Source organism: Lissotriton vulgaris, chromosome 8 (genome assembly GCF_964263255.1).
Source record: "Lissotriton vulgaris chromosome 8, aLisVul1.2, whole genome shotgun sequence".
Classification (NCBI taxonomy): domain Eukaryota; kingdom Metazoa; phylum Chordata; class Amphibia; order Caudata; family Salamandridae; genus Lissotriton; species Lissotriton vulgaris.
Window position 1 is genome coordinate 1183543237 of NC_141696.1, and position 25826 is coordinate 1183569062.

The 25826-nt window shown below is 49.4% G+C and overlaps 1 protein-coding gene across 3 annotated transcripts in view; it reads left to right on the forward strand.

Annotated features, from left to right (window-relative positions):
- CKAP2 (cytoskeleton associated protein 2) overlaps positions 1 to 25826 on the forward strand; it is a 223050-nt gene that overhangs the window by 169002 nt on the left and 28222 nt on the right. For all 3 annotated transcript variants that reach the window (XM_086935045.1, XM_086935043.1, XM_086935044.1), the window contains exon 6: positions 10366 to 10447. In XM_086935045.1, the coding sequence (XP_086791171.1) occupies positions 10366 to 10447 (82 nt within the window). The remainder of the gene's footprint in view (positions 1 to 10365; positions 10448 to 25826) is intronic.

Genomic DNA, 25826 nt, shown 5'->3' on the forward strand with positions numbered 1-25826 from the left:
TGACAATTTGACATTTTGTTTGTTTTGACTACCTCTTCCACTGTTTGTTATGTTATACTTTATTTTTATAGCGCACGGCTACTCCAACGGAGTGTCCCGGCGCTTTGATTTGGCAGCTCATAAAAAGAAACATAGCAGATGAAGGACTTTCAGACAAACAAGATAACATAACTAAAGAGTAAAAAACCAAGTTTTTAAACTTTTCCTAAAAGACAACCGATTCGAAGTACTGCGTACTTCTATTGTAAAGCGCTCTGATACCCTCGTGCGTCATGTTCGCGCTATATAAGACTTTATAAAAAAATACAATAAAATAAATAAAGTCCCGGCTGAGAGCACAAGCTCGTAAAGAAGCGGCTAGAGCCGTCGAAGGAGAAAAGGCAGTCAAAGTGCCAAGTGTTCAGAAGACAAAAGAAAAAGAAGCTGAAAAGAAGGCTGGTTCCAGCAAAAAGAACAAAGATCGAACAATGGCTGCTGACACAGGCGGCGGAATGGGAAGAGAAGTGGTTCTTCGCCAGCCTACCTTATTTGAATCTTTCTCTCCGATGCCGGTGAGTGCAGCGGCGGAACAGATACAGATACGGACTTGTCCTCAGATCCAGACGCTGCCGCTCCCCCCGCCTTCCCCGCCTGATGTTACAGAAGCAGCTGATGCGTCTGTCATTCATAGCGGGGCACGTAGTGAGAGTGGAAGCGGGGCACGTAGTGCGAGTGGAAGCAATGCGCAGGCAGCCGAAACACAGGCGGAGCTGTCGGTTTCAGAGCGAGAGATGCACGGAGGGATCAGCGCGGAGACTTTGAAGGATGCAGAGGAAGTGAGAAACTGTGAAGGGCTCAAGTAACGAGATTAAAAGTGCTCCCAGTGCATTTCAGCAGACAGACAGCAGGGGAACAAGACTATCCAGATGTTCAACCGACTATTGATATGCAGGTACTGGGGCACTCTACAGAGCAGCTTTTGACTTCTATTGGGGTGCTGGCGACTGCAGATGGGGGTGCTATGCAAAAGTCAAGTACTGTGAGTAGAGAGCTCAACCAGCCCCTTAATGGTATAAATGGTGAAGCCGATGGTAACAAGGCGGTTCAACCTGGCAACGATGTCACTACTTGCAGTGATATAACTGTTGCAAAGGCAACTGGCACAATCGCACCAGTTCTACCAGCAGAAGATTTAAGTACTAAATTATTTGGCTCTTCAAGGGAGACCTCTGGTGATAAAGTTGAAAAACAAGTTAGCGGTAGTGATTCTCGTTTAAAGGCTAATTTTGGTACAGATTTAGACACTATGAATGCGAGACATTTACAAACTAACTCTGGGGGTCAAATAGTGACAAAAGCAGATATTATAAACGCAGAGGTAATACAAGCTGACACTGGTTTGATGGTAGAAGGTCCAAATACTGCTCCATCAGTCACGGGCTCACCTAGCGATGAATGTTTTTCACTGGGAATGATGACGAAGAAGATGATGAAGAGTAGGAGGAGGAGGAATCTGATTCAGCTTTAAGTGAAGGCCTGGACACGGACACGGATCCAGATTCAATATCATTATCCCCGAAGAGTCGGGAATCAGATTTAGAAGTCTCAGAAGTAGAACCAGATACTGTGCACAAGGGGTGTGCTGGCCGAAGGCTAATTAAGTCAAAGCACAGACTGCATAGTAGAGCTAAGAACTCCTTGAGTCCTGCTCAATCGGGAGTTGCAAAAAAGCTTGATTGAGATTATTCGGCCACTTCGCAATTATATCATGAGGGAGCTGGTGGCTCACAGCAGCCCCATCTAGAGACCACGGGATTAAGTCCTAAATCTAGCCCTAAATCTAGCCCTAAATCTAACTCTAATTTTGTTCTTTTGTTTACAACTTTAAAACAAATCCAGAGTGAAGCCAGAGCTGAGGGCCGAAGGGCAAGACATGCTAATAAAAAAATTCAGGTATCACTACGTAAAGTAAATAAACTGTATGCAGAAATGGCAGGTCGAGTTTCAGAGGTGGAGGAAAGAACGGGCAAACTGGAAGATGAGGTGGGGAAACTACAGGAAATTAGACTGGAACAAGAAAAGACCATCAGACGTGCTTTGGAAGCTTGAGCCAAGTTTCTGTGAGAAATGCAATGTCAATAGATTCACTAAGGTTAAATTCGGAGATTTCAGTGGCGTGTCAGGCAGCGGATCGGCCGTTAACAAGCATGCATGCGGGTGGATTGGTGTTATTTTGGGAGGGAGGGCAGGAGTGGATGAAGGTGAGTTAAGGAGGGGTTCTGGGGGAGGGGGGAATGGAGGGAATTCTGTTGGTCCCTAGAAAGACAGGGATGTAGGAATAGGGGGGGGGGGGGCTGTTGACTGAACTAGTATGGTAGGAATTGGATAGGTCGGATGGGGAGAGGCGGTTCGGGGTCGGCGAGGCCTAGACATACTACAAATCAGTGTTATCCACTAGAATCTTTTTATAATTCATTTACAACCTACTATGAACAATAGGAGTGATTCAACTAGGAATATTGTAAATAATACAGAATCTGACCTTAAAACTACTCATGGTTTGGAGTGAGAGATGACTTCCTACCCCCTCTGGCTACTAGTAAAATGGCCTAAAGGAAAAAGTTGCTGGTTAGTTTTAATATTTGTTTTGGAACTATGCAGATTCAGTTTGAAGAAATGTAAAAGCGGGTGATCTAAACACTATGTACAATTGTTATGTAATCTTATTTTAACTAATGTTATGACTGAAAGACAGGAAGGATGTGATAAAAAGGGAGGCTTGGGACTAACTTTGCTCAGCGTCACAATCTAAGGATCAGGCTGCTTTTTGGAGGGTTATAAATACCCCGCTCCTTTATGATAACAAAGCACGCATGGAAATTGCCATTACAGAAGATGAATGGGTGGCCCTTTTCTCCACCCTTTACATGACTGCTGAACTGGCGCTCGATACAGGCCCTGATCCAATGCTGGAAAATATGAATCAAAAGATTTGGTCGTGACCCTCCCTGAAGTCCTGGCAAGTCTGAAGGCAACTAAGGGGGGCAAGGCGGCCGGGCCTGATGGCATACCAGCTGACCTTTATAAGACTTAATACTGATTTATGGGGGCCAATGTTGGTCCAGCTTTTTAATGTTGCCCTGGCAAAAGGCCTAATCCCTACCTGGTTTACATCAATCATTGTTCCGATTTTTAAGAAAGGAGACAGGCAGAATTGCACATGTTATAGGCAGATTTCTTTATTAGATTCCTCCATAAAAATTCTTGGGAGAGTAGTTTTAGCTAAGTTGCAATGCTGGGCAGAAGAAAATGGGGTGATAAGTGATTTTCAATACGGATTTCAAAGGGGTTTGGGGACAGTTGAGCAAGGGTTAAACCTATTTATTTTGCAACAGAAGTATATAAGGGTTAAAAAACAACGCCTATACCTCACTTTTGTCGACTTATCGTCGGCCTTTGATTGTGTGTCCCATAATAAGTTGTGGGAAATAATGGTTGAACTGGGGGTAGATAAAGCGATTATATGCTTTCTGAGAGATTTATATTCTGGGGCCACTGCCACGGTACGGTACGGTAAAGAAGGTGAATGTAGCAGACATTTTGGGATAGGCCGTGGTGTACGCCAAGGGTGCGTTTTAGCGCTCTTTTTATTTTTAGTTTTACATAAATGGTTGGAGCATTGCCTCGTGCAGGAGGGCAGGGATATGCCTATGGTGGGAAGGAGACCTGTCCCTGCACTACTGTATGCGGACGACGCAGTACTGATGGCACGCACCCCAATGGCACTTCAAACTTTGGTTGAATCTTTTAATAGTTTCATGCTTAGCTTGGACTTGAAAATCAACTGCTCCAAGACATTTTTTATGTATTGTGGGACAAGAACACACAGGCATTTGAAGCCTATTTTCATAAATTCCAAGCCCCTAGAGCAGACCTCTACTTTCCCGTATTTGGGCATCTTGTTTCATGAAAGTGGCTCATGGACTAGTGCTATTAATGCTAGAACCCTGTTGTTTTCTAAAACTGTTATGGCCTTACAGTGTTTCCTAAAAAAGTTGGGGAAAAAACCCATAAGGGAAATTTTAACCATCTACAATGCCACCTGTATAGCGGTAGCTACATACGGTTCTGGATTATGGGGTTATTCAAATGTCAGTTTGATTCAAACCGTGGAAAATAAGTTTTCACGGCACATTTTGTCCATCCCGGAAAGTACTGCAACTTTTATATGTCACGCTGAATTAGGTTTGATGTATATTACCGACACAATTGGCTATTTTAAAGGACGTACTAGCACTCGATAATATTAATAATTTTAAATGGATATGTTATGTTCGAAATTTTCTTGAAGAACTAAGCTGTATTCAATACTTTGAGGATCCATTATCTATGGCACACATTTCAAGAAGTGGATTAAAAAACTTGTGTATCGCTCATCTCAAGGAACAAAGGCGACTAGAGGAGGTGAAAAAAAAGACTGTCCTTGCCCACCAGTCGATCATAACTGGAGTGAAACTACAGCCATACTTATCTTTATACATGTCCAACCATGAACGTTTCCTTTTAACCCGGTTCAGACTTAACATTGTTTTTAGGTTACTATCTTTCCCGGAGATGAATTGTTGGCTGAAAGACTTATGTCCTTGCCCATGTGATGATGTGTCCCCGCAATCCGATATTCATCATTTATTTTTTTGTAAATTTTATACTTCTTATCGTAGGAAACTTATCATCCCAATTCTTAAAGATCTAAATGTACATAGATGCCGCCTAGCGTTTTTAGAGTTTCAAAAAATGGAAACTGTTTTTATGGTAGCGTCACTCTCCGAATTTCTTAAATTGGTTTTTAACTGTCGTAAAACCCTTCGTATGAACTAATTCTTATGCTGTATTTATGTTTTTTAATATGTCTTTTTTGCTGTGATTTTAAATAATGGTCATCTGACCCATTGTAAACTGTATTTTACATGCTACTTTCATGGTTATTCTCTGTTTTTAACCGAATAAAGTACTTTTGAACCTTGAACTAATGTTTAATAAATATTGAAACTTATATGCAGGTTTATTTGTAAAAAAAAGTTCAATAGAATTGTCAAACAGAATATTGAACTTGTGCGTTTATGAAAGATTAAGCTAGAGATGCATAGTTACAAGCAAATGAGTTATTCAGTAACGTTCTGTATTAGCTGTTCATGTAGGTGCATTGAGCATTACCAGGTGGTCTTGTCATACAACTCTCTTCATCGGACCTATCCTAGTTTACAAAGTACTAAAAATAAAGATAAGCACAGTTTGTGAGAGCCTTCATTTACAGCCACCGGCTGTAAGGGAAAAACGTATATACTCTGAAATAAAATTAGCATTGGCAAAGTTAATAGGCCTAGTCTTTTGCACATTGGCTTTACCAGGGTTTTGTTTTGGGGGGGGGGGGGTGGATGTGATTCCAGGATGGCTGCTGTGAGTGCTCACCAACAGTGGTGGCTATCTGGTAACGCTTTTCCTTCTACTTTAAGCAAAAAACATTCAAGTTGGCCACTGTGCATATGCATGGGTACCCATCTTGGAATGGCTTGAAAATCATTTTTAGGTCTCGCCTGTCGATGCGCATCGAGCTTGCGAGACTATGGGGGCTTAAACACTCTTTAACTAACTTGCAAGGAATCGTGGCGATATCTTGCAGTGCCCGTGAAATTCAAGCTCCATGCACATTGAGCTTGAAAGCGCGTGCACATGCCCCCAGCCGCCTGCCTTGCATGGATTTTCCCTCAGGCGCACTCCTCCCACACCCCCGCTCCGCCCCCTCCCCTGCCTGCCGTGTCACATTTCGTCACTTCCCTCAGCCGCACTCCAGGCCCCTGCTCTCCTCCCCCCTCCTCCTCCTACTCTCCTCCCCACTCTCTCCCTCACATTCAGAGACACCAGAAGCTTAACACGCAAGATCACTGACAAAGAGGTAATTTTCAAATGACCTATTAGCTTTGCTTCCATTTGATTAAGGGCTTACCAAGATGTTACAGGAATAAGCACGGTGTAAATGTGGTGATAGTCAAAGCTCCAAAACCCACCCTGTGTACACCATCTCACACAACACCCTGTGTACAGAGGGTTTAAGGAACTACAATTACCAAGGAACAAGTGTGATTGACAATGCTGACACCTTCACAGTGCATAATGATTATACATAGGGCTTAGAGCGCTCGCTTCACCACAAAACAGGGTGATTAGAGGGAGGACTGACTAGCTGAAATGCATAAGACCAATGAACCTCCTGGAACACATACCGTTGTCCTTCAGCGCATACCTTCAGTGCAATTGTCCTCTGTTACCACTCATGCTCTGTAAAAGTTTGAACGGGGCATTGAATTATGTCATGTCTAGATAGCCAGCATTGGGGGAGAATAATGTTGTTGCATTTCGCATTTCGTCACTTCCCTCAGCCCCCTCAGGCGCACTCCTCCCACACCCCCGCTCCGCCCCCTCCCCTGCCTGCCGTGTCGCATTTCGTCACTTCCCTCAGCCGCACTCCAGGCCCCTGCTCTCCTCCCCCCTCCTCCTACTCTCCTCCCCACTCTCTCCCTCACATTCAGAGACACCAGAAGCTTAACACGCAAGAGGTCATGTATTACTTGGAAAAACAATACACCCCAGTCATACATGTTCCGTGGCTCTCCGGGTCTTTTATCGAGTCTACCAGAAGGAATATTGAACAATTTAAATTAGGCTCATTTCTCCTGCTTGAATATGAAACTTCATTCCTTTGGTGGGTAGCCTCCATTGTGATGTACCAGCGCCGGTTTTCAGGAAATCGGGAACTCTACTTTAGATCGGAGCCCACTACAACTGACAGTGTGAGGTGTAAACCTGTGCACTGCTGTTATTAGAAGCCTACACCTGCAGGATGAGCTTAAGAAAAAGGTTATTTGACTAGTGTGTTCTTACGCCATATAGTGCTCCTGATGGCAGTGTTTGACTGTGCTGTTGGATGCAGGTAATTGTAGTATTTATAATAATGTGTATGGAAAAATAGTCATGATTACAAGGCTATCTGTGTGCCACTTATGGGGGCGCCTTGTCACTGCCAGGTTGGAGCCTGTACCACGGCCTTGCAGCTGGCAGCCTTATCACAACTCCCGGAGGCAGTAGCATCTCTACCACAGCGTTCACCCCCCACCCCCGCTACTGTCACATAACATCCACCACCGCCACCGCATCCACCACCACCGCATCCACTACCACCGCATCCACTACATCCACCACCACATCCACCACCACATCCACCACCACATCCACCACCACATCCACCACCACATCCACCACCACATCCACCACCACATCCACCACCACATCCACCGCCACATCCACCGCCACATCCACCGCCACATCCACCGCCACATCCACCGCCACATCCACTGCCACATCCACTGCCACATCCACTGCCACATCCACCGCTACCCACCACCACTACATCCACCACCACCACTACATCCACCACCCCATCCACCACCACCGTATCCACCACCACCACCGCATCCACCATCACCACATCCACCACCACATCCACCATCAACTCCACATCCACCACCACCACATCCACCATCAACTCCACATCCACCGCCACCAGATCCACCACCACTACATCCATCACCACACCCACCACCACTACATCCATCACCACACCCACCACCACTACATCCATCACCCCATCCACCACCACCACACCCACCACCACACCCACCACCACACCCACCACCACACCCACCACCACACCCACCACCACACCCACCACCACATCCACCACCACATCCACCACCACATCCACCACCACATCCACCACCACATCCACCACCACACCCACCACCACACCCACCACCACACCCACCACCGCATCCACCGCATCCACCACCACCACCGCATCCACCATCACCACATCCACCACCACATCCACCACCACCACCATCAACTCCACATCCACCACCACATCCAACACATCCACCACTACATCCACCACCACCGCATCCACCACCACATCCACCACCACCATCAACACCACATCCACCACCACATCCACCACCACACCCACCACCACACCCACCGCATCCACCACCACCACCGCATCCACCACCACCACCGCATCCACCACCACCACCGCATCCACCATCACCACATCCACCACCACATCCACCACCACCATCAACTCCACATCCTCCACCACATCCAACACATCCACCACTACATCCACCACCACCGCATCCACCACCACCACCGCATCCACCATCACCACATCCACCACCACATCCACCACCACCACATCCACCATCAACTCCAAATCCACCTCCACATGCACCTCCACATGCACCTCCACATGCACCTCCACATGCACCTCCACATGCACCACCACATGCACCACCACATGCACCGCCACATGCACCGCCACATGCACCGCCACATGCACCGCCACATGCACCGCCACATGCACCGCCACATGCACCTCCACATGCACCTCCACATGCACCGCCACATGCACCGCCACATGCACCGCCACATGCACCGCCACATGCACCGCCACATGCACCGCCACATGCACCGCCACATGCACCGCCACATGCACCGCCACATGCACCGCCACATCCACCGCCACATCCACCGCCACATCCACCGCCACCAGATCCACCACCACTACATCCATCACCACACCCACCACCACTACATCCATCACCACACCCACCACCACTACATCCATCACCACACCCACCACCACTACATCCATCACCCCATCCACCACCACTACATCCATCACCACACCCACCACCACCACCGCATCCACCACCACATCCACCACCACCACATCCACCATCACCACCACATCCACCACCACCAGATCCACCACACCCACCACCACCACACCCACCACCACCACACCCACCACCACTACATCCACCACCGCATCCACCACCACCACATCCACCATCAACTCCACATCCACCACCACCACATCCACCATCAACTCCACATCCACCGCCACCAGATCCACCACCACTACATCCATCACCACACCCACCACCACTACATCCATCACCACACCCACCACCACTACATCCATCACCCCATCCACCACCACTACATCCATCACCACACCCACCACCACCACCGCATCCACCACCACATCCACCACCACCACATCCACCATCACCACCACATTCACCACCACCAGATCCACCACACCCACCACCACCACACCCACCACCACTACATCCACCACCGCATCCACCACCACCGCATCCACCACCACCGCATCCACCACCACCGCATCCACCACCACCGCATCCACCACCACCGCATCCACCACCACCGCATCCACCACCACCGCATCCACCACCACTGCATCCACCACCGCATCCACCACCACCGCATCCACCACCACCGCATCCACCACCACATCCACCATCACCACCACATCCACCATCACCACCACATCCACCATCACCACCACATCCACCATCACCACCACATCCACCATCACCACCACATCCACCATCACCACCATCACCACCACATCCACCATCACCACCACATCCACCACCACATCCACCACCACCACCACATCCACCACCACAAAAGCCATTGTTATTTGTAATATCAATACATCTAAGTCACGTAAATACAACACACATTGCATTACAAATGCTATAGGTGTCACATTTGCAAAAGTCAAAACTATTGACATTGTAACTGACAAAGCTATTAATTTTGCTATTTTCAAAACCAACACATAAATAAAAGTGTCATTTACAATAACAATCGCTCAAACTTTCCTAATGCGAGACCTATTGCATTTCCAATGCTTGTTTAAGATGGCTGCCAACTCTTATAGCGGCAAGCTGCACAAGAGTGTGTATTTGGGGTCAGGTGGCTGCTGGGAACTAAAGCTCCTTTTTGTGTTTTTAATCATCAGAAGAATAGAAAGGGGCAAGGTCAACCAAAACTGACCAAGCAATGCATGGTCGGATGTCTGCAGTGGAAGGATACCTAAATTAGTGAAGCCGAAATGCTGCACACCCATCCTATGAGGAGCAGGGGTGTAGAATAGTCACTGAATCATGAGCAAGAGGTCGATGCAAAAGTCTCTAAATCAGCATTAAATACAGTAGGGCTCTTTGCTTACTGGTAGCTGAAGCAGTAGGCAGGTCTTGAGCAGTAGAAAAGAATGTTCTAAAAAATATATAAATCTCTTATCTCTAATCAAATTGGGTTTGGTAGCTATGGAAAATGGTATAGACCTCCTGCTCTAAAATTATGAATGGTTTAGATGAATTTATAATTCACCCCCCCCCCCTTCCCCCCCATATGCTACTATGATCTTGGTTTTAACATAGTTTTCTTCAACAGACAGTCGACATGCTACAGAACATCCCTCTGAACCAAAACATCCCTCTGAACCAAAACATGGACTCTGCAAAATACGAGAAAGGTAAGGAATAAATGTATGTAATTAATATCCACACATTCAAGGTTGGGAGCATGAAGGAATGAGCTGTTCATGTTAATCTGCATCTTCTGCACTCTATTTAATTAGCCATTGACAACTGTACACATACCTATGCTGTGTATTTACCAAAGGTTTTCAGTTGAGTGCATCAGTTGCTATTGAACAGTTCATGTATGCATTAGAGATTCATTAGGGTCTATGTAGACACAGCACTACATTGGGAAACCCTTTTTTGCATATTTAATTGCTTTGCTCGCCACTGGAATGTGTGCCGGACTATGGGACTACACAGTTCAACATTTAGGATTTAATCCTTCTGAATTTGGTGCTGGTTGTTCAAAGGTGGTTAAAGGTATAAGGCTGGTCCCATCGCAATGGTGGATATTGTTTATATATTTACCGTCATGCCCTTTTCTCAGGATGGTGGGTGATTTGTGGAAACCAGGCCTTAGAAAAATAAAAGGAGTGACATTGGATTCCTAGAGCATCTTTTAAGTAGTCTCCCCTACCTTGCCCTTGGAATCTTCCCCAATAATAAATACGTGGGCAGTTTAGTAGTTCTCAGTCGTTCTTTGCCTGCAAAATGTTGGGCAAGAATGAGAACCAAGCCAACTGGGGCACAAAATGTATACCCTCATTGAAAAGGCAGAGGTTTGAGGGGGGGGGGGGGAAACATGCTCCATAGTCACGGGGAGGTTGGTAGCAGGTCTCTTCCTTATCCAATCTTCTTCCCATCAACCCACTGTTGGACACAGCAGGGAAGGGGGGTGGGGGGGTGTTGGCTCTTAATTACCCACACCCACATTGGATTTAAGGCTAGGATTGGAAAGCTGCTGATATTGAGGGTTATTGCTACTAGTCAGTGATCTGTACTCAGTTGAGGCATACATGCTCATTACTGCTTAGGTACTTTAGGTGTCACTTATGTTGTGACTATACCTTATTAATCATCATAGACTTTATTTCAATCATCATAGATCATAAAAGTATAACCACAAGACAACCACAATACAAACGTGAATATACATAATAAATATCATATATATCTAAAAGATTTCAGTTAGAAGAACAATAGAAAAGACTCCAAATTCATGTTTCAGCCATTATGCTAAAAATTGCTAAGTCTAAAACCACATGTAAAACTACAACATAAAAGAATTCACACCAGCTAACTTCTTTGAAATCAAGCTATCCATATCAAGGATCATTGACCAACTTTAGCAGGTTGGCTCGCTTAATCCAGAATGCCTTTAGAAACCTACCCACACAAAACACTACAATCTGGCTGGTATCACTATGAAATATCCTAAAAGGTTCCTTGGGCTCCTCCATCCCAGGTTTCTGCATAAGGGAACAATCCATTTTACACGTGTGTATATATATATATATATTTATAAAAGGGACAAAAATCAAAACCTGGCTAAGCGTTTCCGACCCTACACACAGTTCGTCTAATGGACCTCTATCCGGTTGCCATTTGCGCGTAAATGATTTTAGGGTAGGGTGCCATATCTGAATTGGAGATATTGTTTTTTTGCCAGTGAGGGGACAATCTCATCGATGTGGCTTTCGTTGGTGGCTATTGGTTTCTGATCAATAAATAACACTGTCAGGGAGCCCTTGCAATCTCTAGCAGTGTCTAGTGCCACACTTTCCCAGAATAATCCCTTAAGGTTGGCCTTTCCAATCTGACACATACTCCGGTGAAGTCCAATATTCATCCATTTTCAACTTCAATGATGGAGTTCTGACTGCACAGATCCAGTGTTTTTCGTGCATACTGTGGGATCAAAAGATCTTTGATACCATAACGGTAGGAGACTCCAAAGCCATGGTTGTTCATAATCTATTCTACATTCAATCTTGTGTACCATTTTCTTTTGTGCCATATTTAGCTATAAGGGAAGTCAATGGTGTACTGACCGTAAGAGGGTTCTAAGGAAACTGTGTTCCACCACAGAAAGACCTACAATATGTGAGTAGCCCCATAATTCAGCACCATATAGAACTGCACCCAAGGCTTTCACGTTGTAAATTTCCAGAGCTGGAGTCACCCTTCTTGATAGTGTTTTTCTTTGGATTTTCCCAATTTGTGTGTTATACAGGATCAAGAAAAGATGCACATTTTCCACCTGTGGCACCCAACATAGGTTCCAATTTAATGCCCAAGTAATCCAAACTGGATACTATGTCTAAAATTATATCGCCCACTAACATCCTCCTCTTACAGGGTTTCGATTTCTGGCTAGTGAAGATCATACATTTTGTCTTGAAGCTATTTAGCTCCACCCCGCTGTACACAAAACAATTGAAAGGAGTTCAGATGTTGTTGCAACCCTTGAGGTGATTTAGAAATTAGCAAAGTATCATCCGCAAAAAGGAGTGCAGGAACTCTCCGACTTCCTATCCTTGGTGCATCACACCCATCTCTATCTAATGTGTCAATATCACCATTTATGTACAAGTAAGAGTGGGTGCCAGGACGCACCCCTGTCTTACCTCCTGATCTATCTGGATCGGATTGGTCAGGGCCTATCCTGCCCCCACCTCACCTGGGCAAGTGTCATGTAATCTCATAAGAACGCTCAACACAGAAATCGGAAGCCCCCTATCCTCAAGAACCCTCCATAATTTGGAACTGGGAACGGGGTTGAATACTGCACGTAGGTTGACAAAGGCAACCAAGTTTACCTTTGCATATGATCACCTCTCTTCAGTATATACAGGCAAAACAGAAGTTCTGATCTACAGTGCTCACATTTTGTCTGAAACCTGCCTGCCAGTCAGAATGTAATTTTATCCCTGATCCACTCCTGTACACGTTATAGAACTGGTGCAGGTATCTTCTGCACCATTATTGACATAATCACCTCTGTGGGAATAAAGCTGTTCAAAGTGGGCCCCCCATTCGGAGGGCTGGATGCAAAAATCGAAGGTTTGCTTGCGACTGCTAAGACAGCCAAACGCTGACTTCCAAAATGCCTTATCTTTATTACAAAGTGCTCTATGCAGGTCGACCCATATGGAACTCTCCCATTCTCTGTTGGCTCTATTGATCACTTGATGGTATAAGTTTCTTTTCTTAGCTACATCTAGCTGAATTTTGGTCTTCAAAGCTACAATGAGCTCCCATTTGGCTTCCTTACATTCACTATTATACCAGTTTACATGTTTGGTGATAATAATCCCCAACCGCTTTTGTTTACCCAATTTATCTCTAGTAAGGTCAATTGGCTTTTCATGGAAGGCAGCAAACTTCTCTATTCTAGAGGCAATCAGGAAATTCGATAGAGACTCATGTATAGTAACACTGTTCTTGATCACTTCTAAAACCTCAGGGTTTGTTATCACCCAGTCCTACCTGATTTCCTTGAAAATGCTAGTATGTGAGAGGGCACCTGTATCTTTATTGCCGTACAGTATCTGCGCTCGGAACTGCATCCCATAGCAACCTAAAGAGTATTGTGGTCACTATTCTTGCGCTCCATTATATCCATATCCCCAATTGCCAGCAAAAGTTTTAGATCAGCTAGAAAATCTATTCTACTGCGATGTCCTACCCTATTAAAGGTCACTTTACCTTGTCTGTCTAATTGACAACTACCATTGGTTGCCCTCAGATAACATTTTTGTGTCATAGCCAATATTTGGACCGCCTTTGTCGTTTACCTAACTGTAGGAATATCTAGAGAAGGAATACCCCTTTGGCTATTCTGGTCCATTATTAGATCAAGTAGGAAAAAAACCATGGGTTCAAAGGTGGCATTTAGATCCCCGGGCAACCAAAAGCCTATCTTTATCCGGGCTCTCAAACAGTGGGTGCTACAATAGACTAATTACATTTTTTCTCCTTACTTCTGCTCTCTGCTCTTTTATAAACATTATAAATTCGTAATATCATGCCAGACCGAAACACCAATCTAACAGCTAGAATGTCACTGGAGGCAACAGGCACAGGGGGTATTCTACACTGGAGTGATTAATCCCCTTGCACTACCCGCCTGAGGGTCTGCCCCTTGCGGACTGGCTAGCAGCCACACAAGGATGTATACCCACTTTTATGGGCCGGGGCTAGACGCCATGTTTCTTGAAAGAGGCAGATGTCAAATGTTTTAATAAAATCACCCCAATCATCCTCCTCCAGTAGCTTAGTCAGTCCTGCTTAGTCAGTCCTGCTACATTACATGACAAGATTTTAATATGGGGGTCCACGGCAGAGGAGACTCAGTTAGAGGTGGCAAGTCTTGTTACCCTATGATGCTACCCCCACGGCTAGTCTGGAGGCATACTAACTGAAGACTAAGTCTGATCCCTCAATCTATCCCCATTATTCCATACCGGAATCTCCCTACCCAGCTGGGGCGGACTAGTTGTTTGAGCTATTGGCGAATGGATCTGCCTGCCTCCTTCCCAGTCTTAACCTGTGTGAGCTTTAGCTTGCTCAGTGTAACAGGATCACAAAACTTTATTTGGATCTGTGTATTTGTATTAGAATGCTATGGCCTTCGACCCGCAATAAGACCTTCCACCAACTCCCTATTAGCAAATGAAATGCGCAATTTATCATAGCACTGGTCAGTGGAACACAACCTTTCTACTCCTATAATAGCACTCCTGGTTAGTGCATAGCATTGTCTGGTAGGTCTAAACAAATAAATTACCTTGTTAATCAAGTAGTCCGAATCTTCTCGGACCCCAGTAGCTAGCTTTAGGAACCTTTGCCCTCGTCGCCGTCCCCCGCATCCGACGAGCGACTACAGGAGGAAGGTCCTTCTCCTACCTGGCCGCCAAGACCTGGAACTCCCTCCCTCCCTCCCGACCTGCGCCTGACCCAAGACCACCTCTCCTTCAGGAAGAAGCTGAAGACCTGGCTGTTCGAGCAGTAGCGGCAACCCCCAACCCGCCCCCCCCCCCCCCCCCCCCTCCCCAGCGCCTTGAGACCCTACGGGTATGTAGCGCGCTTTATAAGTGTCATTGATTGATTGATCATTGATTGATTTGTCTAAAATATCACAGCTGGCTCACCCCCCACATTGTCCCGGGTGTAAATACCATTTTGAACTTTCCCTGTTGGCCAACATCCCTTCCTTCGGCAGAACTCTGGGTGCAGTCACATGGCAAAGGCTGAGGTTGCTGGGCCAATGTAAATGATTCCCATTCGAGTGGACTCAACCAAGATTGAGAGGGTTGCGGACTGCCATTCCTGTCGGCCGAACACACCCTTTTCTCGAACTAAGTCAGTTTTTTCCTTTTCCGCGTGCAACGCGGATCCGGTCCTTGCTACAGGCCTGTTTCAGGCCCCTTTTCTTGTCTCCATTCTTTTGGTGGAGCAGTGTGCACATGCCTTCGGGCTTCAAAACTTGTATGTTTTGCGGGTGTCTTATGTCGGCTACAGACCCACACCTCATTTGTATGTAGTGTTTGGGGGAGGATCACTGCATCACCGACTGCGAGGCCTGTCAACAGTTGAAGCTGAAGTCGCGGCGGGAGCGCCGCATGAAACTTCTCTCAGCATGTCTATTCAGGTAGACGTTCTCCCCTCTGTCTGCTTCAGCGGACGGCTTCAGGTTCGGCCGTGGTCGTCGTCCTCGCCCTTCTCCGATGTCCGTGAGCGTCACTCCCCGGTGGGTAAGTGTCACAGTTTGTCCCCAGGGGCTGGGTTCCGGCCTTCCGGGGGCGTGGACTCTCGGCAGGTGATGCGGACCCACGTGTCATCCTATCCACCCGGTGATGGGGGGTAGAGAGTCCAGGTGGAGACCTACGCGGTGGCTTGCAGGTCTCGCTGGTGTCTACCCCCTCCTTCTGGGGCGTCGGCGGACCCCTCGCCTTGTGCAGGGCGCTCCGTGGTGGCTCCGGCGCCGACTGGTTCGGATCCTGGCTTGGAGGGTGTCTTGTTGTTGGGGTGCGGCTCCTCTGGGGGCAACTCCTTCAGGCCACGGCGTCTCTGCCTTGCTGTAAACTCCTGCAGGAGTAACTGCGGTGTCTCGAGAGGTCGCCGGGGCCCTGGTTGTATCCCAGAGTCTCTCTCGGTACCTTGACAGGGTGGTCCTGTCTAAGGCAGAGTTGACGGCGCCGGCAGCAGCTGGACCGTCCGGAGCCACAGGGGTCGGTGAACCCTCCTTGCCTTGCTCCAGGTCGAGGCCTGGTGAGGACCCCTCACCGGGCACATCTTGTCCTTCCCCCGCAGTCAGCCACCTCGACGAGGGGGGTGAGTTGGAGGTGGAATTGTCCGTGGCAGCTGCCTCATGGGTTGCCGAGCGTTCTACGCCTTATTCTGATGGATACATCTGCCAGTGGATTCCTCACCTTGTGAATATCCTCCTGCATCAGCAACATTCGGAAATTATTTTGTAGCTCGTCACACCAACGTGGACGACCCCACGGAAGCATGGCATCGCGCGTGGCTCCGCTGACGTCACTGACTCCATAATAGGACTCCGTCGGCGTGATGACATCAGTTCCCTTTTTTCCGCGTCGTTGACGCTAACGGTTTTCTAGGGATCCTCAGTAGCTCGTTTGATACTCTGTTAATGTTGGTTGTCCGAGATCTTCGAAGAAAACCGGGTTCAAGCCCTGTGAAGAGTGCGGGAAGATGTCCCTAACGGATCCGCACGAGGACTGTGTATGGTGTCTGACTTCTGACCATGACATCCAAGGGTGTCTATGTTGTAAGAAGATGAACCCCAAGGCGCTGCGAGAAAGAGAGGCGAAGCTTCTTGTGGCGAAGATGAAAGACTGGAAGAGTTCGAAGTCCCGCTTTAGGCGGTCGAGGTCACGTTCGAGGTCTGCTTCGAGGTCATTTTCGGGGCACGCTTCTCGATCCAAGAAGAAGCAGAAGAGTAAGCATGGGTCTCTCTGAATGACACAGAGAGAGTCTGATCTGAAGTCTAAGTCTCCAGGCCGTCGACATCGGAAGGATTGTGTCTCCTTCACCTGTTCTACTGGACCCAGAAGGTGAGCCCTCGCCTGTGGAGCAGTCTCCAGCATCTAAACCTTTCCCGGCGCCGACACACACACTCCACCTCGTGAGGAGGAAGAGGCTCCATTACCTGAAGTGTCTGCGACTCTGGAGCATAATCCAGAAGATCCAGTTGACCTGGTTCCTGTACCTCAACCGGAGCAGCCTGTGGGTCCATACCCTCCCTTTCCAGGCCCGGGGCAAGACCCGACGCATTATTTAAATGCAATGTATGGGGCCTTCTCGAGAGCCATGTACCCCTCTGGAGCACCGGCTGGTCCCATGGGTCCGATGGCCTTTGATCTGGGCGTCCCTCAGACATATGCACCGGTGCCGTTTATTTATTTTTTTAAATATGTTTTATTGAAGCAAGTGACATACAGCTACATTTCCGTGTGCATAATACAGTAGGAAAACAGAGTTATTCAACTCGTACAAAGTCCGTATTGATGCCGCCGACAGCCGGAGTCCCTTTAAGTACCAACAGCAAGGGGTCATGCATTCAGCTGTAATGGGAACAGTCCCGGCGTCTACATTAAAGGACACTCTTGCATTACACTCCAATGTATTGTGTGTTATTCATCCCACCAGAGTGTCTGGCCTACCCCGTCAGATTGGGCGTGTCTCTGGCCGACCCTCTTCCCCCCCCCCCTCCCTGTCTGTAAACATGGAGTGTGGCTATCGCCAATGCTGAGCGCGCCCTGGACATTGTCGTGGTACGGTAGAGGGCTGCGGCAAGGGTCGTCGCGTAGTGTATGAACATGCGTGTACTCGTCGAATGTAAAAGTGCAGTGTGGTCAACTGGGGGGTGACCGTCTGCTAAACGACCTCCAAACCGAGGTAGGGGATAGAAGAGAAATAGGGGTTGTAGTGAACCTTAAGTCAAGGTGAGAGGGGTGTGCTGCAGTGTAGTGTCAGTCGGTGTTGGCCCGCGGCCAGGTGGCGCGTCAGTGCTGGGTGGAGATGCTATGCATTTGCGTGTCAACGAGGTCGTGCGAGTTGTGAGGACTTCCAGCGTTGGGGCGGTGTTGCCTCGTGTGTGTCGGCCTCGTATTCGGTCCTCCCCAACAGGGGGGGGGGGGTGCAAAAAAAGGGGGGGGAGTGAAGAGAGGGGGGGGGGGCGGCAAGCAGGTGGGGAGGGAGGGACCACGTGAGTGGTGGCTCACGCCTACATATGTGCGGCTCCTACATCATGCTGTTGCCGTGTAGTACTTCCCCTTAGTATACCCCTTCACTCCACTGGGGGGGGAAGGGGGAAGGAGATAGGGTTTCCTTCCTGTCTGTCACCCCACGGTCATGGCAAGCCCTGGTGAATGCCTGTAGGATATCATCCCAGATCTGGGCTATTGGAATGGCCCTCCGTCCCGCTGTCTCCTCTCTGCGCAATACTGTACCCTCTGCTGTCGCCCAATAGGTGAGAGAGGCACACCAGTGTTTCGTCTGCGGTGGATTTGTATCTTTCCAATGTCGTGTTATGAGCCGTTTGGCAGTGATCAGTCCCAGATCCCAGAATCTGGTGTGGGCCTTGTTGTGTTTTGTCCTTTTGATCAGGCCCAGCACGCAGGCGTCCCAATCCGGTCTCAGTTCTGTGCCTGCCCCTTTCGTCAAGAGTGTAGTGACATCATGCCAGTACGCTTGCAGTCTGGGGCACGACCACAACATGTGTAGTAGGTCCGCATTCAGTAATGCACATCGTGGGCAGCTGGAGGTATCCAGCGCGAAGTAACGATTAATCTTGTCCAGGGACAGATACGCCCTGTGTACGATATAAAACTGTATTATTTTGAATCTAGAGTTGTGGGGTATGTGGCGTGGACTTTCCAGGATCCTATCCCATTCCTTATCCCTCCAGTCCTTCAGCCCTTGAGAGACAGGTGGACGGCTGACAGGGAGGAGTGTGCACTTGGTGTGGGATTGTAACGCCTGTGCCAGCCAGTGTATCACGTGTGACCCGCTCCCCATGATGTGCAGGTATTGTATCAACTGGTGTGTCGGAGGCTCCTCCGATATATGCCCCCAGTGTGTCGTGAGGACCCGGACCATAGAGGCGTGAAGCAGGAACTGCCCTGCCGGCAGAGCAGGGTCCTCCGTAAGTCTTTCGAACTGGAGTAGGGTGCCATCGTTATACAGGTCCGCCATGGATTCCATCCCCACGCGTTCCCAGCTGTCCTACTGTGTTGCAGTTACTACTCCTCCAGGCCTAGGCAATCCTTCCAACGGGAGTGCTGGGGCGTAGGGCGCTATCCCCTTTGTCAGTTTTAGTGCTCGCTTGTAGCATCGAAGTGCCACCGCAAGGTGTAGTTGCATTCCGCGGGTCGCACTATTGAGGGGGTGGAACATCGCGAGGGCCCCCGCGCGGGTCAGGGCCGGGGCCATTGAGGCTGTGTCGTTGAGGTTCCTTCCCGCAAGCCACGCCACCACCCATTGAAGTTGCGCCGCGAGGTAATAAAGTTCCTGACTGGGGACCGCTAATCCTCCCGATAACGTCGGGCGTACAGCTTCTTCAGGGCTACCCTGGGTCTCCCTGTGCTCCATAGGAGCGTGCGCACCATGGTCTCCAGGTCCTTAAATATCCGGGCTGGGACGTATACCGGTATGTTAGAGTAATAATAAAGGAGTCTCGGTAGTACTATCATTTTCGCCAGTGTGATTCTGGCTGGGACATTCAGCGGGAGCGTATTCCAGAATTTTATCTGGGCTCGCAGGGAGGATATGGCCCTGACCAAGTTGCCCTCCAGTATATCCATTGAAGACCGGTATAGATGGATGCCGAGGTATTTAAAGGTGCCCGCGTACCATGTTAGCATTGTGCCTCCTAGTTGCACCGCACATTCCTGCATGTCAGGGTGGAAGGGGTAGACCCCAGTTGACTCGCAGTCCCAAGTGGGCTGTGAATTCACGTAGGGTGTCCGCGAGCCCTGGCGGTATCTGTGTGAGGTCCCTAACGTAGAGGAGCAAGTCGTCAGCATATAGCGAGACCGCATGTACGCCGTCTATCAATGGGATGCCCCATTCTGCACCTTGTCTCCTTAGTAACTCCGCCAGTGGTTCCCACGCTAAGGAGAAGAGCAGAGGAGACAGTGGGCAGCCCTGACGAGTGCCCCCTCTGACTCGTATAGTGTCCGATAGGAGACTCCCGGTCCTGACCCGGACGCTAGGTGTTTGGTATAGGAGGCTGACCATTTCCAAATAGGCATCTCCCAGGTCAAATTTTTGCATCACCGCCCTAAGATATGGCCACTCCACTGAGTCAAATGCTTTTTCCAGGTCTAATACGAGACAACCCGAACGCGGCCAAAGTCTCCTCGCGTATTCCTGTACCCTGAACAGCCGACGGATGTTGAGCGATGTGCTGTGGGTAGGTACAAAGCCGTTCTGGTCCGTGTGTACCAGAGTGGGTATGTACTGGGCCAGCCGTCTTGCCAGTGTGGAAGCTAATATTTTATAATCTGTGTTTAGGAGAGCGAGCGGCCTGTATGAGCCCAGTAGCGTCCCGTCTTTTCCCGGTTTTAAGAGGGAGACCAGGGTGGCTTCATTCAGAGAGGGTGGTAGTAAGGAGTATTCGAGCGCTGTTTCATACACTTTAATCAGTTCAGGGATCAGGAGGTCCCGATACGCCTTAGAACTCCGCTGGGAGCCCATCAGGGCCAGGGGATTTACCATTAGACAGCGCTGCTATGACCTCCCGGAGTTCCTCGGACGTGATGGGCGCTGCTAGATCTGCGCGTTGGGCATCGCGGAGCGCCGGTAACGGTATCTGGTTGAGGTATCCCTCCGTATCCGGGGCGGGGGAGGGCAGGTGGGAGCGGTATAGTGCGTCGTAGTGGGCGACGAACACGTTATGGATCTCCACTTGAGTGTAAGATCGATCCGTCTGCGCCCAATACTTTTGTGACTGGCTTTGTTTTTTCCTCCCTGGCGATGAGCCACGATAACAATTTACCCGGTTTGTCCCCTCCTATCGGGGGTGCGTGCCGCATGGGCCGCATAGTTCAAACACCTAAGCCTCTCCAGTAGTTTTTCGTGGCTTGCGCGTGCAGATTGTAGCTCAGCGCCACCATCTCTAACCGAATCCTGTTCGTGTCTGATCAACTGTGCTTCTATCTTTTGAAGGTCTCGCTCAACACGCCGTTTAAGGTTGACCTGCGTGCCCAGACATTGTCCTCTAATGACCACTTTAAATGCGTCCCATTCTATTTGTGGGGTGGTGGCAGAGCCCGCGTTTTCCTCGAAGTAATGCGCTATGTGTGTGAACAGTGAGTCCCGAAAGGGTGCATCCAAAAGGAGATCCGGTTACATTCTCCAAGTGGGGACAGGGGGATGTGGGGTTGCCTGAGAGACGGTCAGCATTTGAGGGTTGTGGTCTGAATGTGTCCTACCCATGTAGTATGCCTCCTTCACTAACGGGAGTAAGTCATCAGTGAGCATGTACCTATCTAATCGGGTGTGTAGGGTGTGAGCTCCTGAGTAGTATGAATACGCCCTGGTGGTTGGATTTCGGTGCCGCCACACGTCTTGCAAATGCCATTGGTCAGCCCAGGCTACAAGTGCTTTCATGGCGCCCACTACAGGTGCGTTGGGTAATGGCGGGAAGGAACGGTCTAGTGTGGCGTCTAACACGCAGTTATAGTCCCCTCCCAGTATCCAGGGGATCCCATGCCAGTGTGATAGGGCCGCGGATACCGTCGTAAGGAAACCCTGCTGGTCCGTGTTAGGGGCATAAAGTGACGCTAGAACTAATGGATGTCCATCCAGACGTCCCTTAACCGCCACAGTCTTCCCTCCCCGTCTATGTGTGAGTCTTCAATTTCAAACAGAGTTCCTGGTCTTACCCATATTAAGACACCCCTCGCATAGGAGGAGAACCCAGTCGCGTACAGTTGGCCACGCCATCGCCTGCGTAGTGTGAGTACTTCGGTCGTTGTCAGGTGTGTCTCCTGTAGGAGCGCTATCTGTACCTTGTGCCTCTTCAAATAGGAGTATATCATGTACCTGCTGGATCACCCCGACCCAGACGCTATGTGATTCACTCAACGTCTATTTCATCGATAAAATACAGGACATTAAAGCCAGCATCCCTCGACCAGTGTGTCTTCTCACCTCTGGCATGTCAATTAAACCCAGCCACCATATTCTGAGCAGTTTCCCACCCATCACTCAGGACCAAATTCAAGAACTTTTATCGAGAGTAAAATCTGGCGCTCCTTCAGATAGTTGCCCGCCCCACGTTTTAAAAGAGTGCTTCCTGGCCCACCCAACTCCTGCCCTTACAATTTTGAATAAATCCTTGACTCTTGGCTTAGTTCCAACAGCCTTCAAAGAAGCCATAGTCATTCCACTTCTAAAAAAAACGGGGGCTGACCCAGCCTGCAAGGCCAACTTTCGCCCGATCTCACTGTTGCCCTACCTGGCAAAAGTCCTTGAGGCACATGTGGCCAAATGTCTGTCCAATTTCCTCGAGCAATCCTCCTGCTTCAACCCCCATCAGGCAGGCTTTCGGCCGGCCCACTCAACCGAAGCAGTAGTCACGACAGTCCTGGACAACCTACGCGACTGTGCGGACAGACGCTCTCCACAAGCCCTGGTGCTCCTAGACCTCTCGGCTGCTTTCGACACGGTCGACCACAACATCTTGGTCGACCGTGTCGAACAAGCCGGCGTCAGGGATCTTGCAGCCGGTTGGCTGAGATCCTTCTTGACTGGCCGCAACCAAACTCTACGCCTTGGCGACTTAATGGGCACCAAACAGGATATCACCTGCGGAGTGCCACAGGGCTCCTCCCTATCTCCTCACCTATTCAACCTGTACATACTCCCTCTGATCCAGACCTTGAGAGACAATCAGGTGAGAGTCTTCAACTACGCAGACGATTTACAGCTGCTGTTCACCATCGATAACACCGAAGACTCTATATGGCACTTCCAGTCCACAATGAATTTCATTAAAACCTGGATGGACCAAAACCAGCTTAAATTAAATCCGGGCAAAACGGAATTAGTCCTGACCGGCGAGAGTAGTAAGTTCTGGGGCCCGCACTACTGGCCTCCCGAACTAGGCCAAGCCCTCTTTGTCAGCCAAAACACTAGGAGTCACTGTGGACCGTGACCTATCCCTCAAAACCCAAGTTGGTCAAGTGGTCTCCAAGTGTTTCTTCCAACTGAAGAAAATTCGGAAGGTACGCCGCCTGCTTACATCCGAGGCACTCACCCAAGTGGTGATCGCTACTGTATTGTCCCACCTGGATTACGCTAACTCCATCTACCTAGGTCTTCCCAACTACCTAGTGAAGCGACTCCAGATGGCACAGAATCATGCAGCAAGGTTAATTTTGAACCAACCTAGGCGCCAGGCAGCCACTCCCCTTCTTAAGAAACTACATTGGCTCCCTGTGGCCCAGCGATGTGCCTTCAAAACCGGCTGTATAATCTTCAAGTCCTTATACCACAAAAGCCCATTATTCATCAACAACCTGATTTCCAAATACACCCCATCTCGCAACCTTCGCTCACTCCACCAGAACCTCCTGCAGCCACCTTCTTTCAACTTAAAACGCGCAGGAGGCCGCAGGTTTGCCACCCTTGCCCCCCGCCTCTGGAACTCTCTCCCATTGGAGACCCGGAATTGTCAGGATCTCCTCTCCTTCCGGAAAGCCTTGAAGACCGGGCTGTTCAGACAAGCATTCCAATAATCCTCTTCCCTCTATGTTCATGTTATTACTATCATAGCGCCAAGCAACCAATTGGTGATAGTGCGCTCTAGAAATACTTTTATAACATAACATAACATAACCTGCGTGAAGGTGTGTGTATACCGCGCACATTCCAAGTGCAGAGTTTGACTTCAGCCATCACATTGCATCAAGTTGGTCCCTTCCGCTCTCCCCCCCGCCCCACGCACACCCCCGGGAAGCTTTCCGCCACTCAACTCCACAGCAGTTCCCCGCACACCTGTGGGACACCACGAAAAGTTCAGTAATTCCGCCATTATACTATGATTGCAGCACATTGCAAGAGTAGGGAGAAGGGTGAACACTAACTGGGGGAAATATCATAGGGTCGGCTGCCAACCGGGCAGTCGTCCAAATACTCTACTGAGATATCTAACGTTCCAGTCTGGGGGTTGCTGTCCATCACGCAAGGTGAAAGGGGTAATGAGTTCCAGCAGAGATTGTATGCGTGTACCACTCCACATGGGGGGGGGGGGGGGAGTATACAGTCCTGGACTGCCATCAGGTGGGCTATACCGTCGGCAGCGCAATGCAGCCGTAAAGTCTTGCAGCACCAGCGCTGCCAGTTCCTTGTGTGTAGTGGGTGCCCCGCCCATCCGGAGGGACCCCCGCCGTATCTTGACTCAGGGGGGAGGAGGCTCTCTAGACATATTGTTCAGCGGCAGGTGACCTTATATGTGCGTCAATGTCTACTTACTGCGTCTCAGGCGTGCGCCCCCGTAGGGAAGAGTTGTCTCACCGCTTCTGTCCCACGCCTTCAACCGGTGCCACCCGGCCGCCCACACCGGTACATTGGCCCCACTGGTTGGCTAGTGTGAGGGCATGGAGTGAGTGGGAGAGCGAAGCAGGGCAGAGAGAGTGCCGGGATGTGACACTCCGTCAACCGAACAGGTCTGATGTTTGAGGTGTGACTGCAGGTAGATCACCTGAGATTTGTGAGTCCGGTAGCCCATAGATCGCCTCGTCGTCGCTTGGTGATATCCTGGGGCTGGTGTTGGGTGGGGAGCACTGGGGCGGAGAGCCGCCGAGCTCCGTGACCATCCCTAGGGCCTCTTGCTGCTCCCGGCGTTTTTCCTCTTCAGATGGGCTCGTGCCGTGGTGTGTGCTACTCGCTGCTGGTGAGGGCGATCTGTGTCCGCGTCTCCGTTTGGATCTCCTGCGTCTCCGTAACCTAGGCGGGTCTCCATGTCCCCTTGTATCTTTGTCCGTCCCGTTGTCCAACCAGGCTTCCACCTCTTCCGAGGTATTGAAGAAGTGTCTTTTCGTTGGCTACGACCCTCAGTTTTGCCGGGAAGAGGAGGGAATATGTGAGTCCTAGTTGGCGCAGCCGTTTTTTCACCATCAGGTAGGAGTGTCTCTGACGTTGGACCTGAATTGTGTAGTCCGGGAAAAACATAATGTTTGCGTTATCCACTTGTATGGTGCTGAGTTTGCGGGTTTCCCTCAAAACTGCATCCCGGTCTCTGTAGTTCAGGATTCGGATGAGGAAGGGACGTGGGTTAGAGCCAGTTGGGAGCGGTCTGGTCGGGACCCTGTGCGCTCGTTCTACCACAAAATGGGGCGAAAGGGTACCCTCCGGTAGCAGGGCACGAAGCCAGTCCTCCACATGTGATGTCGGATCTCTCCCTTCCCATTTTTCGGGCAGACCCACTATTCGGACGTTATTGCGTCTCGC